This window comes from Cladophialophora immunda, assembly GCF_000835495.1.
Source record: "Cladophialophora immunda strain CBS 83496 unplaced genomic scaffold supercont1.8, whole genome shotgun sequence".
Lineage (NCBI taxonomy): Eukaryota > Fungi > Ascomycota > Eurotiomycetes > Chaetothyriales > Herpotrichiellaceae > Cladophialophora > Cladophialophora immunda.
In genome coordinates this window covers 799748-814305 of record NW_015622548.1, presented here as the reverse complement: position 1 = coordinate 814305, position 14558 = coordinate 799748, and the positions used below count along the sequence as shown (strand labels likewise).

At 54.0% G+C, this 14558-nt stretch overlaps 1 protein-coding gene across 1 annotated transcript in view; it reads right to left on the bottom strand.

Annotated features, from left to right (window-relative positions):
* Positions 1 to 3027, bottom strand: part of PV07_12334 (uncharacterized protein) — a gene marked incomplete at both ends in the record, with an annotated part of 3668 nt that extends 641 nt beyond the window's left edge. Inside the window, one exon of the mRNA XM_016399854.1 lies at positions 31 to 3027. Coding sequence (XP_016242666.1) covers positions 31 to 3027 — 2997 coding nt within the window. The remainder of the gene's footprint in view (positions 1 to 30) is intronic.
* Between the last annotated feature and the right edge of the window lie 11531 nt (positions 3028 to 14558).

The following is a 14558-nucleotide window of genomic DNA, read 5'->3' as shown; positions in this document are numbered from 1 at the left end:
AGCGCCCGTCTCGAGAAGTAGTCTTACTACCTCCTCGTGCCCTTGCCTCGCCGCTAACAATAGTGGTGTCCAACCCCCATTATTCTTAGACTCTCGCTCAGCGCCCGTCTCAAGAAGTAGTCTTACTACCTCCTTGTGCCCTTGCCTCGCCGCCAACGATAGTGGTGTCTGACCCCCATTATCCTTAGACTCTTTATCAGCGCCCTTCTCGAGTAGTAGTCTCGTCAGCGCTTTGAGCCCTCTCTTCGCCGCTGAAATTAACGCCCGACTAACGTTGTCGGTCCACTCGATGTTGACCTTCGTCGAAGAACAGAGGAATTCAAGAAGTAAATCATCGCCATGCTCTGCTATGGCACGGAGGAGGCCTTTCTTTCGTGAGAAAGCGAAGGTGCGTGGGACATTGATTCGTTTGTTTCCAGGACGACAATATTGTTCGTACAGGTTAGGAAACGGAGACATTGTGGGCTGGGTACCTGCGTCAACTCCCAGTAATGTACGCACCGCTTCATCGCTTCCAGTAGCTAGGGCGGCGAGAATTGGTAGTCCGTAGCGTTCGTCTTCTATATCGAAACACGACGACTTAGACGAGTGAATTCCAATCAGACTTGACAAGTTGTTCTCCGCCAATATATATAGGAATGCCACGCTCGGAGTGTGTCGGCGTACTTCGTGTCTTTCGAACAGGTTGTCAATGCAAACCCATTCGGCAAGCTGGAACGTGCTCAGGAAATAACGCTGGTCCACCCCGTTGGCTTGCGCCTTATCGGCGTGCCATAGGACATTTTGCACGGCGTACTCCAGGAAAGGGAAAGTTTCGGCCGCAGATTCGCGCAGGTATGCTGCTTCTTTGGTAGCTGCTTTCGGAAGCGAGTCCAGATTACCAAGGCGGCTAGTAATGTCGATGTTGATATAGTTCAGACAGCAACCCGTTAGGCGCTGTTGGCTTTCTCCCTCGAAGTTGGTTCCATTACCGAAATCCGGCCACAACTCAGACAGACCGTTGTCTTTGAGGAGAAAGTCTCGTACTGATTCGTGAATGAACTGCACGGTCGGCATTTTCGATTTGGTAAGTTCAGCAAGTCCCTTCGAAGAATTCAACACAAAGCGGTTCATGTAGTCTGTGGTAATCTCCTCAGGGTTCCAGGCAGTCATAAACTCAGATCCAGGATCGAGGCCGGCCAACATGGCAAAGTAGAATTCTTCTCGCCGTAGCGGCCGATGTGCAAACAGTATCCATTGGAGACAGAGCAACAAATCGTCCATATTAGCACAATCCTTCCTCAAGATGTCTTTGAAGAGTTTGCTAAGCTCCGCAGGTATCTCCTGGAGTTTTTTCTTGACTGCAAATATGCGGCCGCGCTTGAATTCTTCGTTAAGCATCGGAATGACTAAAACCGCCCACAGGAAGACACCATTTGCCTTTTCGCGTATCTGGGTTCTGACTTCCTCAATGACTTTGCCCTTTCCAGCTCGGAGATGGCTTTGGATATACTTTCCAAGGTCCTCGGCATGACCGTCTTCGTATTCCAATGTCAGTTGCCCACCATTCCGAATGTCGATCGTCGGATAATGGCGACTTACGAAGCAAACGTAGAGCTGCGTTCCATGGTCGAGTGCAGTTTGTCCTAGCTCTTCAAAAAAGAAAACCATATCTTGAATTTGCTGCTCGTCACACTCATCGAGGGCATCAATGAAGCACTTTAGCCGTCGGTGGCCGAGCCTTGTGACAGCTGCAGACAGAAGCCCACACAGCCTTTCTGTGGTCCAGACCGAAGAGTCGCCTCGATCTTCCATATCATCTAAATCGTCCAACAGTTCCTGCAAGTCCGCCGTTGCTGTGAGGAGCTGAAACAGCAGAGCTCGGTACATGCCAACTGTCGAATACTCCAGCTCGTCCCCTCTGGCGTTGAAGAAGAAGGAGAGGAGAATCTCACTCTCAGGTCTTGCCTTGGCAGCACGGGCCAGAGCGAATTTCACCAACGTGGATTTGCCGGCGCCCGGCTTCCCATTGATCCATAAAAACCCACGGTGGTGGTGTATTTGCTCTGGATCATTCCAGTCCCGGTAAGCAGAGTGCTTCAACAGCCATTGGCAGGTTGTGGAGTATGCGGGTTTGATAGTAGACCGGCGGGAGTCCATTTGATCAAAGCCGAGGGAAGCCAGAATCATCTTTCGACGGTCGAGCAATGTTGGTTCTACAATAGAATTCGAAGTTGATCGAAGACTGCGTACAACAAGGTTACTGGAATTTGAAGGAACAGGACCTTGCCCAATGCCCTCCAGTTGCCTCCGATAGGCTTTCGCGATTTCGTCCTTCAGCCGGTCAAAAGCTTTGTCTCCTTCGCCGTAAATAGGAGGCATGGACACATCAAAAATCCCCAGAAGACAGTATGCCCTATCTTCGGTCCTTTTAGTCTCGCGTCCGGATGCCCATCGCATCCGCTCCTCATGAGTAAAGTCTTTTAAGGGCTTCCCACGGAGAGCTATTTCTGGGATTCGTGTCATTTCGGAGACGACCTGCCCAAGTGTGTCTTTGTTGCCCAGCGGCACTCCTTCCCGAGAATAGAACTCGACTTGTTCCGGAGCAAGAAGTTCTTGCAGCGTCCAGCCCCGAGTAAACCACCTGCTCTTCCGGAACGCTGATTCCCAGATTTGAGTAGTATCTCCTGTGTGGTCGCGTTTACAGGCCGAAACATCGGATAGGAACACGTAGCACTTTTGTGCCTCAGTGTACCATCGAAACATTGACACGATAGCTTCTGAGAGTTCGACCAGATTCGTCTTATCAATACAGCATGTATCGATCCAGAAATGTCGCAGGCCATCCTTTCGCGCTCGGTCCGCACAGAACTGAATCTTGTTGTATCCCTCCTTACCGGCGCCGAGCCCGTCTATTAGATCCTTGGCAGTCACCTCCTCCTTATCCGGTCCCCATGTGTGTGAAAGAATTGCGTAGGGTGGAATGTCTGCGGCCAGGTCGTCGGTAAGGCTGAGCTCACCACGGTCACCAATTTCGAGTAGGCGCATCGTTGGAATGTGATTCTCGACGGATGGAGAGACTAGAGTTTGGCGGCGAGGATAACAGAGTAGGCATTCCAAGAGAATGCTTGCTTGTGGGATGAGTCTTGCGAACTCAGCCCGTCCGACTGAGATGCAAACAGAGCCGACGCCTTGTAATTTCAGTCAGGTGTTGGGACACGAGGTTCGAAGAAGTCTCGCGGTGGTTGGAAAGGCGTGCTTTCGTATGTCCGAAACTCACGTAGCCAGTTTACGAGGTTTGGAGACAACAATGTTCTCGGTACGCTCAGCTGGAAGTTTTCAATGAGCTTGAACAGAGCATACAAGGAAAGAATCTCAGGTCAGGCTGTAGGGCAGCTCAGGCACCAAGGCGCCAACAACGGTCGCCAAAGTTCCATGCAGAGTACCAAAGGGCAACACGAAGCCGAGTCCGAGGGCGCATCGTTGGTCTTGCGGGCTTGCCTCTTTCTCAGACTAGCCCACAGCGAGGTAGCGAAGCTGGGCCAATAAGAGGCCGGCGTCTGCAGCATCGCCGGCTGTCCATGTCGAGAGACAGACCTTTGGATAGGGATTAGTGAAGAGAGGCGAGAAATGCGTGCATCAAAAAGGTGCACCTGGGGGAGCCGAATGTTGAGCTTAGCGGAAACAACGCCTCACAGGCCGCGGAGGAGAAGCGGGGGAAGCTTAGCCTTAGAATGGTTACCTTTGGCCCCCTAGAGCAGTAGCCAACTCATCGGTGGTGCTTACCTGCTTTACTGCCTAGGTAGGCTCCTCCAGAGCCTCCCTGCCTGCCAAGAACTGGAGTATGCCTTGCTCGTTTCATTGCGTCCTAACAGAGGAATTGGGCCGAGTATGGAAACTAGACGACTTGCTACAGGACATCCAACTCTAGCATCGTTCCTCAGCAAAACTCGAGGGCTTTGCCACATATCTTGTGTTAAGCTACGCGGCTCCGAAGCAGTCTGGTCGAGTAAGCTACAATAACGAACAGGTCGGTGACTACACAATGGATGGGCTCATCCTAAACGAATAGTCTTCCACTGCATGCTCGAAGCAAACTTCTCGAACCATTTCTCCTGGTGGAACGACTCAAGGAAGCCTCTACGATATGCGACGCCATGTTGTGGTGTAGCTCTTGAAAACCAAGTACCGAGAACGTTCTGTTACGGTCCGGTGTGTTTGAGGTGTGGTGGGAGGCTCAGGGCTTGAATCTGCCAACACTGTTTCTATCTCCGCGAGGTGTCCATTTTGATCCTCAACGCTCACGGGGGCAGCGAAGTCCAGGATCGTCGCATCAAACATCATTTGCGAAGACAAGTATCCGATGCGACATGGCGTCGAGGCCCATGACCAGGATGGAAATGCCTCGCGCTTACGTTCCGGGAGGGGAGATCCTGGTGGAGGATTGACATACCACAACAATCCGTACAGAAACCCAATCTCAACCCGCCGGGGGACAAGCTTGTTGGAGTCCCAGACCGGAATGCCATAATAACTGGGCTTATCCAACGTGCTGAGGACCCCTCGGAATGCATCAATTGCGTCCCCCTCGAATGTCAACTGTCGGCTCGAGTAGTCTTTGAGCTGGAGCATGAAGTCAGGGTCAAAGACTACCCCTGGCTCGACGATTGGAGAAGACCATTGTGTAGTCAAGACGCTGCTCCGCAGACCATGTCCCAACATATTCCCCGCGGCTGGGATGATACTGGGATTAGGCCGGCACAAGCTCTCGGTCGTGATACCTTGGGAACAAAGGTGAAAGACTTCAGTCGAAGTAAAGAAAAGGCAGCATGTCGAGAGGAAGTGTTCCTGATAGGTCCAGCCCCGAGTTCTCCATTTCGAGTCTCGGATATACGTGCTGAGATCTGGGAGTATTGGACTCACCAGGCAGCCTGCCGCTCTTACTGTCATTTGTTCAGGCCTTGCAGAGTAAATTCCTGGCAATCCCGTCGCAGCGTCTGTCCCAAGGGAAACCAGTGTGACGGTCGCGCCCGAAAATATCCCGGCCATGCTGCCAATTTCGGTCTTGACGTCTTCAATGGAATTTTGTTTGATGCAGCAACTGTCAACCCAAAGGTATTCAAGACCAAGATTTAGCACAGCTGTAAGAGCATCCTCGATGGTTTGTGGCAAGTCGTCGTCCAGTTGCATCGTCGGCTTGGTGATAGTCGACAATTGGGCTTGGATTTTAGTACCCCATACATAACTCAATGCCGCGTATCGAGTGCTCCTATCGCCATTCTCCACGACCGTCCGGCTTTTGCAGTGAATCAGCCATCGTGGACGTGACTTGACTGCAGGCCCACCATAGGCAGATGTGCAAATCGGGTGGGTTTCCTCGCACTGCTTGATCAAAGACTTGAGAAGCTCAAAGTTGACTTGATCGGGTTGAATACTTCGAGCGTGAAAATGAAACTCCTCCGAGGCTTGTGTTTTTGGGCAGTCAGGACGAGACGGAACGAGACTGGGCGAATACCATCCCGTCTCATCGTCCAAAAGTGGCTTCGTTGAGGTTCCCGCGACAGTGCTGCATACCACCGGCAGCCTCTTTGTTCTCCATTCTTGCGTGTACGGTATGACTAGCTGACCAAAACAGCTGAAGACTCGTAGATGCCACACTGGAGTTTCCTGCTCGAAGTCCGGGTACACTCGTCGTCGGGAAGAGTGGATCATGGACACAAACAAGTTGCAGAGCTCGCATGCTGGCTTCTCCGATGGTGGCGGAATGGGCCCCAAATCCAAAACTGTTAAACCCTTGTCATCGAGAGTATCTGACGGTATAGAGAAGAATAGTCCGAAGTCGATTTCCCTGCAACGTGCACAGAGTCTGTCGTCAACGGCGGGGATCGACCCGTCGCCGTGCCGAGCGAGCATATTCTTCATCCCCAAAGCTTATTTGGAGGTCAAAAGTATTGCGACCTCGAACCATCGTCGTTCATCCAAAGAAATGCAAGCAATGCTCTCGTAGAGTGTTATTGCCTCAGGGACATAAACCCTCTCATATCAGCAGCCCAAATAATAGTCCCTACTATATGTGTCTCTTGTAGAGATAACTCACCCACCAAAAGGTTCTGAGATCTGAATATGGGATTTAGATCCTTCATCGTCTTGGCGAGCCCCGTCTTGGAGGACAAGTCCGCTTAATTATTATTATCTTGAGCACTCCACAGTCCGTTTTCGTTTCTTAGACCTGAGCCATGACTGAACCAAGCGTGTATAATCCCAAGGAAGCCCGAGCGTCAACTGAGCACAGCTCGTGCGCCTGTACAAGCCCGCCTAGGCTTCCGGTTTTATAGCTGTTTCGCGTTTTCGGAAGGCAAAGCTCCGTGCCGTCAATTAACTTGGTCATTGATGCCAGGCTGGGGGCCAGCTGTCCCGCGCGTGCTGCCCGCTCGGGAGGGGCACTCATTTGGGTCACTCGCCGTACTAGTAGGGGATGACCGTATGTCGACGGAAAGCCGTGTACCTCGTACATTGACTGTCGCTGGGACGTGGTCCTAGTAAACGCTGGGTGAGTACATCGACTAGTGCGTCGATGGCTCGACAACAAGTGTTACATCGCCGCCTACGAGTGGCTTCAGGAATGCCTCATCCTTCGCAGCCGGAGCAGTGAACCTGGACCAGGTCATTCTGCGCAACCCGGGGTACTGTCGGAGTGTGGACCCCGGTACATAAGTCCGCCTTTGAGAACTATGTAATTGAGCATTGCGGCTGCTTGTTCTCGATAGAGAAGAAAGGGCGAGTGGAACTAGAGAGTGAAGAACTGGAGAGTTGCTGTAATATGCGTGGTTCAGCGCCGAAGCTTCTATGAGCCAGCTGCATCGATTCCAAAGGGCTAAAGAATGGCTATTCCCAATCATCGAGGCTGCCTAAAGAGACATGAAACCTAGCCTACGCGCCCGGGAGCACGATGAGGCTGCAGCCCGGAATCGCCATTGACTATCATACCGCCCCCAAGAACCCAGGCATGTCTAGGTCTTCCGTCGAACCTGATTCACCACTGCCGTCCCGAGAGCCAGCTCTAGAACAAGAGTGAGGGATGAAGAACGGCACCAGTGTGTGTTCACCCCCGGCTCGCGCCAGTCTGGGGATGGTCGTTGCCGTATCATCAACCATAGACGCCCATGTCGAGCCCTGGATGCGCCGACGCTCGCTGCGTTTCCACTGTTCAACTATGATACCTTCCATCAACTTTGTCGTTGCTTGCAGTTGACAAGAGATCGTGCCTGAGGGTTTGAGTGTGTATCCAAGCCGCAGAGCTATGGTTATCACTCAGTATTAACACGCAAGTTTGTACCACCGTTGTTATTCATGCCCAAGTATAGGCATTGCTACCATCATAGTCAAGCCTATCGCCCCCGCCCTCCCCAGACTCGTTCAGCCATGTCGATGCTATTCCTCCTGCTGCTTCTCGAGGCCAGTCCCGCCACGCTGGCGGCGACGTGCTACAACAGCATCGGCAACCAAGATACAAGCCTGGTCGCATGCGACCCGAACGCCGAGTCCAGCGCATGCTGCAGCCCCGGCGACATGTGTTACAGCAACGGCCTCTGCCAGCCCGGTCCGGAGCAGCCGAACAAAGGCCTCACGCCGTACTACGTCGACGGCTGCACGGATCCAAGCTGGAACAGTCCTGTGTGCATGGCACAGTGTTTGAATGGTCAGATTTTTGGCACAAACGAGCACCTTTTCGGGTGGAGAGAGAGCTGACAGAGAGCCAATAATAGTGACCGGGAACGGTGTGGACACCTGCGGCGGCCTCAACCAGTACTGCTGCTATGGGTTCGGGGGATGTGACTGCTCGGATTCGACCCAGGTCGTCAGCATTGCGGCCGGAATTGTCATTACCACGTTGCCGATGACGCCCTCGACAACGAGCAGCAGCAGCAACTCGGCGACAAGCTCGACGACGTCTGTCCCCGGCAGCAGCACCGACGGCGTCCGAAGCGCAACGACCACACCAGCCTCCAAATCATCAGGCTCCACGAGCGCGCTCGCATCGCCTACCGCCGCCTCCTCCCCCTCAAACTCCTCATCCCAGGCGTCAACTGGTCTCTCCACCGGTGCGAAAGCTGGCATCGGGATCGCCGTCGGCCTCGGAGGCACACTGGCCTTGACAGGGCTGGCATTCTTCCTGGTGGGCTGGCGCAGACGGACCAGACCGAGCCATAACAACGCTCGAGACGAAAGCAAACCGTTCTGGGGCCCCGAGGCGACCGCACTCCGAGACGGCGAAGGCAAACGATCACCACGACAGAATTTCCATGAATTGTCCGCTCATCGAGACCGGATCCGAGCCGAAATGGAAGTTCCATAAATCGATTCGCAGAGAGTAGCTTTTTCCTTTTGACAGGTCGGCTCTCTCCCGGGTGGGAAATTAGGCGACTTGGCCGGCGACGTTCGAGGATACTCAACACTGTGTCTTTCCAGGGGCAGTCTCGCAGACGATTGTCTCGCTCCCGACCTCGACAATGACGATCAACGACAGAATACACAACAGCATTCGACGTCTGTTGGGGGCAAATAACTGTCTGTGTATCGAGGTCATAGCCCTGCTATTGTGGCGTATGGAGCATAGGTGGCGAGGCTAATACAATGCAAGAGATACTCCTCTTCGTCTTCATCCGTATTATGTATATAGAGAGGCGAGCGCCGCTCCTTGAGAGAGTAGTCTCCATGATAGCCCCTTACACGGTCAAGTGGGTTGCCCCTCCGGCGTGAATCAGAAGCTTTTCTTCTGAGTCTCGGTGCTTAGTTGAGGGTAACGACCGGCAAGAACAGGTCTTTCTCTTTGGAGGTACCTACCTATTTGTTATATGGAACTCGCAGAAATAAAACCTTGTCCGCACAGGTGCATGTCTATCTCCTTAACGGAGCTGGTTACGTGCCTCCCTGGGAGTCAACACGGACAGATCCTGTCTCAATGCCCCCGCGATCGCATATATTGGTCTGTCTGTCCCGTGGTCGTTGGATCGTGAACACCCTCGCAGGATAGATGCCGAGGGAAAAAAGATTCACATGCCAATTCTGACCCTACTCGATACTCACCAACCTTTTGCATGTGCTTGCTGACTCGTGTCGGGTGGGCGGCTCGCCTCTCGGATCTAGAGTTTGGCCCTACGTGGCCCTATTTGTGGTGGTTGGTTGGCTTTGTTAGATACGGGCGGGCTAGGGGAATCTGGATAGATAGAGGATTGTCAACGAATAGGATCGGGCACGAGGGCGAGGATCGGGCTATCGAGGTATCGAGGACAGGGGACAAGGGTACTAATAAGCTGGGACATGGTTCCCTTAAGCGAGAGGATTGACGGGATTGACATGAATTGCCTACCGACCAGCCCTTTCCCAGGGATGGACGTGTCTTCTCCTTGTTATTACCCTTCGTGCGTATAAGAATAGGGAATTCCACACTGTCGATCACTTTCTCCCACCATTCCTCCCACTCGACTCCTACCTCCCGGCTCGTGTACCATCTCTTCCTCCTCAGATCTCTCCAACGTGTTGACCATGATCACGCCTACGCTTGCTATCTCTCTCTCCCGCATCTTGCTAAGCGTCGGGGAGCCGGGCCTGATTCGTGAGGGGTGATTCCCTGCTATGGTCGCTGACGCATTACGTTTCAATCCATCTTTGGTAGCGGCCATCCTTCTGCAACGGGGAGCCACCGTATATGTAAATCCTTGACGCCATATGTACGTACTTACATAGTACGAGAGGAGGGTGGACGCGTACGTATCAAGATTCATGTCTTTGGCGATCCCAGTCTCTCCTTTCACAATCCCCGACCCAAAATATTTCACATGCAAAAACAGCACGGTGGAAAAGAAGGTACCTATCGTCAGTCATAATGGCCTTCGTTGTGTCGACAATACGGAAGGAAAGGACCGAACAACGATCATCAGCCTGGTGCTTATTGTGCCGTTGTACCCAGCATGCCCAACACCACCCATGCACCCATCTCACTCCTTTTGAAGCCACAAAGATTTTACAGCAGGTATGTAGGATTGAGGCCGCTTGAAGGTACGGAATAGAAAGAAGTACCTCAGCTCAAAGCCCCTTGATCGTGTCGTCCAGCCCATATTCCAGAAACGCCATGTTCGCCTCATAGAGCTGCCGGTCGGCGCCTTGGAGGTAACTCTCGAAGCGCTCGCGGAAGCGCGTGACCAGCGCCTTGATCTTGCGCAGCTCGGAGCGGATGAGCACCATCTTGATCTGGTACTCGTCCTCGCTGTCCATCTTCAGCGAGCCCATGGTGACGCCGACCTCCTCGGAGCCCGGGCACTCGCCGTTCCGGATCCTCTTGTAGCACTGCACGATGCGGGTGATGATGACCGAGAGGAGCATGACGGCCGAGATGTCCGGCAGGCAGTGGCAGGCCAGACACTGCGCCATGCGCTGGACGGCCGACTTGTTGATGGCCAGGAACTTGTCGAACGACGGCATGGCGCCGTTGAGCGCGCTGAGGATGTCCTGCAGGGACCCCATGCAGGTGCAGGACGGGGGCGGGCTGGTCATTATGCCCGAGGTCGAGGCGTCGTCGTTGAGCGTGCTCGTGTCGGAGCTGAACTCGGGGTAGAGCATCAGGTTGGCGGCCGACAGGGTCATGCCCTCCGGGACGAAGGGGACCTGGGCACTGGCGGCGTCCATGCCGGACATCCACTCGGGCGACATTTTGAAGTCGGCCGCGAACATGTTATCGGTAGCAAAGGCCGCCGAGGCGGAAAAGTCGTCCGTGTCCATAGTCGAATGCGTGAATGTCTGTGTCAGAGTCGGGTTGAGTGAGCCCGTCGTCTCGGCCATGGAATTCAGAGTCGTAAAACTCTGGTCGAGCACCGAGTCGCGCCGGCTTCCGGGGATGTCGACGTTCCACGACGCATCGTCAAAGTCCATGCTCATCCGTGCGTCTGAAAGAGGGGACTCGGGTCGAGTGCAGAACTCCGGGGGAGTGTTCTGCAGCTTGTTGTTGTTGTTATTGTTCCCGAACGGGCCATTCTTCTTGCCGCAGCCTTTTGGCTTGCCTGCCCGCCGCGATTTCGAGTAGATGCACGACGCCCCCGAGTTGGCACATCTCGAACACAGCGGGCGTTCCTTGGTGCATTTGACTTTGGCCGCGTGACAGTTGTCGCACGACAGCCTGAGCTTTTTGTTGTCCGTCGCCGTTGTCGTCGTTGCTGGGGCTGTTGGGGAGGGGCTTGCGGTTGATGGTGCAGCCTTGTCGACGACCACTTCGGCAGAAGCCATGGCCTCGCTACAGAGGCAGTGGGAGAATTGTTTTGGGCTTGCTTCCTTTCCTTGTACCAAGCTCCTTCTTCTTCTTTGCCGCAGTTCTGGGTGATGACACAGATATATACTGGTCACAAAGCATTGGATGCGGGGCCTGGGGACGGGCCTGAGGAGCACTAATAGCGGGATTGTCCTGTGTTTACATATCTCCAAACAGAATCGAAAATGCTGCAAGTGAGGTAGGAGTCACGCCCGCCCCTGCTTGGCTTAGGCAATCCAACAAACCACCTCGTTCAGGATGTTGATTGATATCTAGCTATTGACCAGCGACTGCTGCTGCAAAACCAAGACCCGACCAACCCCCAGGGTGGAACGGACCCGAGTAAAAACCCATGGCGCCTCCAGCGCATTATGAGCATTTGCACATGGTATTCTGGACCAGGATGTGCTAGGTAGGTACATATTGTACCATGGGAAACCAACCCCCCACCCCACAAGGCGCCACCCTTAACGACGCAATCGACGTATCGAGGGGGCGGAAACCGTCCTGTCCATGCTTGATGACGTCTAGAACGGTACTTTTCGCCAGTGAGATAACGAGCTGGTGTCTTGTACTCCCCCCTCCATGGTCCTCATCCTGCCTGGGGGGATGGGACAAATGCCACAAGGCCGTGGTGGTGGAGAGTGGGAAATCAGCGTACAGATACGCATAGTGGCAAACACTAATTGCCATGCAGCAGGCGAGGGAGGGATGTGGAGAGTTTAGTGAGAGAGACCTGGTTCGCATTGCATCACTCCAACTGATCGAGGGCCAATCGACTCGAGTCGTGCGTGGGCCAGGGGAATATCGATATGTACACATTGTCCTCAAGACTGTGATCAGATCGGACGCCCGCCAAATGTCTAGTAATAGCGGATTTGTGTGTTTACCAATTGTGCGTGACTTGATCTAAACCGCCATCCTCATCTTCAGCTTGTCCTTCTCCACAATTTCGCCCTGCATGGCCAGCAGCTCAGGCATGTCCCAGTTGCACGACAGGTACCGCCCGCGCAGCCACTCGCGCCGCTTCTGTGTCAAGTACACGACCGTGTCGGCCATGAGCTGCGGGGTGTCGATCAGATTGACCTTGACAAAGTCGGGCATCTTCCAGGCCAGCTCGGTGGGGACGGCGCCCGGGTGCATGCAGTACGCGATCACGCCCTGGTCGCCGTACTCGACGTTGAGGAAGTCGGACAGCCGCAGCAGCGCGAACTTGGTGGTCTGGTACGCGCTCGCGCCCGGCATGCACATCTGCGCGCCGATGCTTGACATGTTGACGATCGTCTTGAGGCTCGCGGCGTCTGCAAGAAGCAGAGGCAGCACGGCCTTCCAAGTCAGGAAGTGGCCGCGGATATTGACGTCCCAGGAGCGCCACCACTCGTCGACGTCGGCCTCGAGGATCTTGACCCAGGATTCCATGTAGCCTGCGTTGTTGATCAGGATGTCGAGCCGCCCTTGAAAGTCCGGGGCGATCTTCTCGACGGCGCGCTGCACGCTCTCGGGTTCCAGCACGTCCATGTTGGCAGTCACCACCTTGGGCACCTCGCGGCCAGCCGCGGCGGCGGCGTCCTCAATCTCCTTCTTGACCTCTTCCAGATCCGAGCGTGCTGAGATGCCGATGATCGAGGCTCCAGCCTTGGCGTACGCGAGAGCCATCGACTTGCCAATACCCCGTGAGGCCCCCGTCAGGAAGACATGTTTGCCTACCATGCCCACACTGTGCGAGACATCAATGGCAGGGTACGTGTCATGATGGATAGTAGGCGTGAAGTGCTCCCCTTGTAACGTGCGTTCGACTATTAGCTCGACCTAGCACATGCAACACGGGAAGACACGGCTCAAACTTACCAATGTGAGTAGGGGCCACTCTGTGAGGTTTCTCAAGACTGCCCATTGTCTTTCACCCTCCTTTCGTGGCGGGTTCGAAAAAGGATCTGAACCTGTGTGGCCGCTCCCGTGATCGTCCCTAGACAACTGTTTTCCCCTCCCAAAGTAGACGTGACTCGCTTGTTAGTAGGGTTCCTTCTGCTGCCACTGAGCCCACACTAGAGGTACACAGCACGAGGCTACGCTTTTATCATGTGCATAAAGGCAGCGAGTTGGCAGTTCCGCCCAATCGAACCGCCCATTCCCTCGTTGTGTGCCGAGATACTGTCCTCGGTGTCTCAAAACCCGTCGACGCGAGGCAAACATGATTTGATGTCAGCCCAGATGTCGTTTTAAACAGCGAGCCGCCCCAACGTGCACAGGCTTGAGCCCTGCCATTGAGCCATTGGAGGGTGAAGTTTGGCCCTGATAGTGTGATGCCATCCGGTGAGCAAGGATGCGAAAACAGCCTGCATCGAGGAAAGAGAGATCGATCGATCGACTAATGACGGTGGCCACCAAATTTAAGTACCGCAGATGGCCATATCGAGGCACCAAGCACGGAGGCGAGCTCGGGAATCCAGGGGACTTGTCCCGCCCGCTCTCCAAGCAGAATAGTCACCGACCAGGTTGTTGCGGGAGCGCCTATTACCGCTCGGTGCCTGGAAGAGGCTCTGGCTTGTCGGTCATCAATGTCGGCCCGGGAACTGTAAGGCTTAGCGGGAGAGTTTCGAGACCCTTGCGGCGTGTGCCTGAGCTCGCTAGAGAAACACATGCATATGCATTGATGCTGTGTTTGACAATGCCTCGTTTTCCATCCTCGGTGACCGAAAGAATAGCTATGCAGCGACTGCATGGGAATGCAGGAAATTCACATGAAACTTGGACAGGAGAATTCAATCACCCTCTGACATTTGGATGTGCCACTCGGGTCCGCATCATCTGTGGGGGTCAAGAAGGAATATGATGCTGTATGATCTGCAATGAAGATCGTATATGGTTTAGGAATAGATGTAGCACAGCATTAGAAAGGTGGCCAGAAAGAACAGCATATGCAACCCTGATCGTATACGAGTTGAAATACGGGAGGTCCGGCTCGGTCCTTCATAGTTGAGGATGTGAGCGTCAAAAGAAGGCAGCCTAGAGCACGAAGTTGGTGGTGCTGGTTTTCCCTATATCAGAAAGGTTGAAGGAAATTGCCCCAACTGGTCGAAAGGCTGTTTCGGCGGTTCCTCTCTGAGATTCGTCCCTCCAAAGTTACTGGCCCTCTATGACAGTGACAGATCTCCGTCCGTCACTGCGAATGCTTGTCTGCCAAGGAAGACGATTCTTCGGGCTCAAGAATCGGCAGAAGCAGGAAAAGATCCTCACCTGGTTGCCTGGCATCAGGCTTGATGGATCAAAGGTCCGT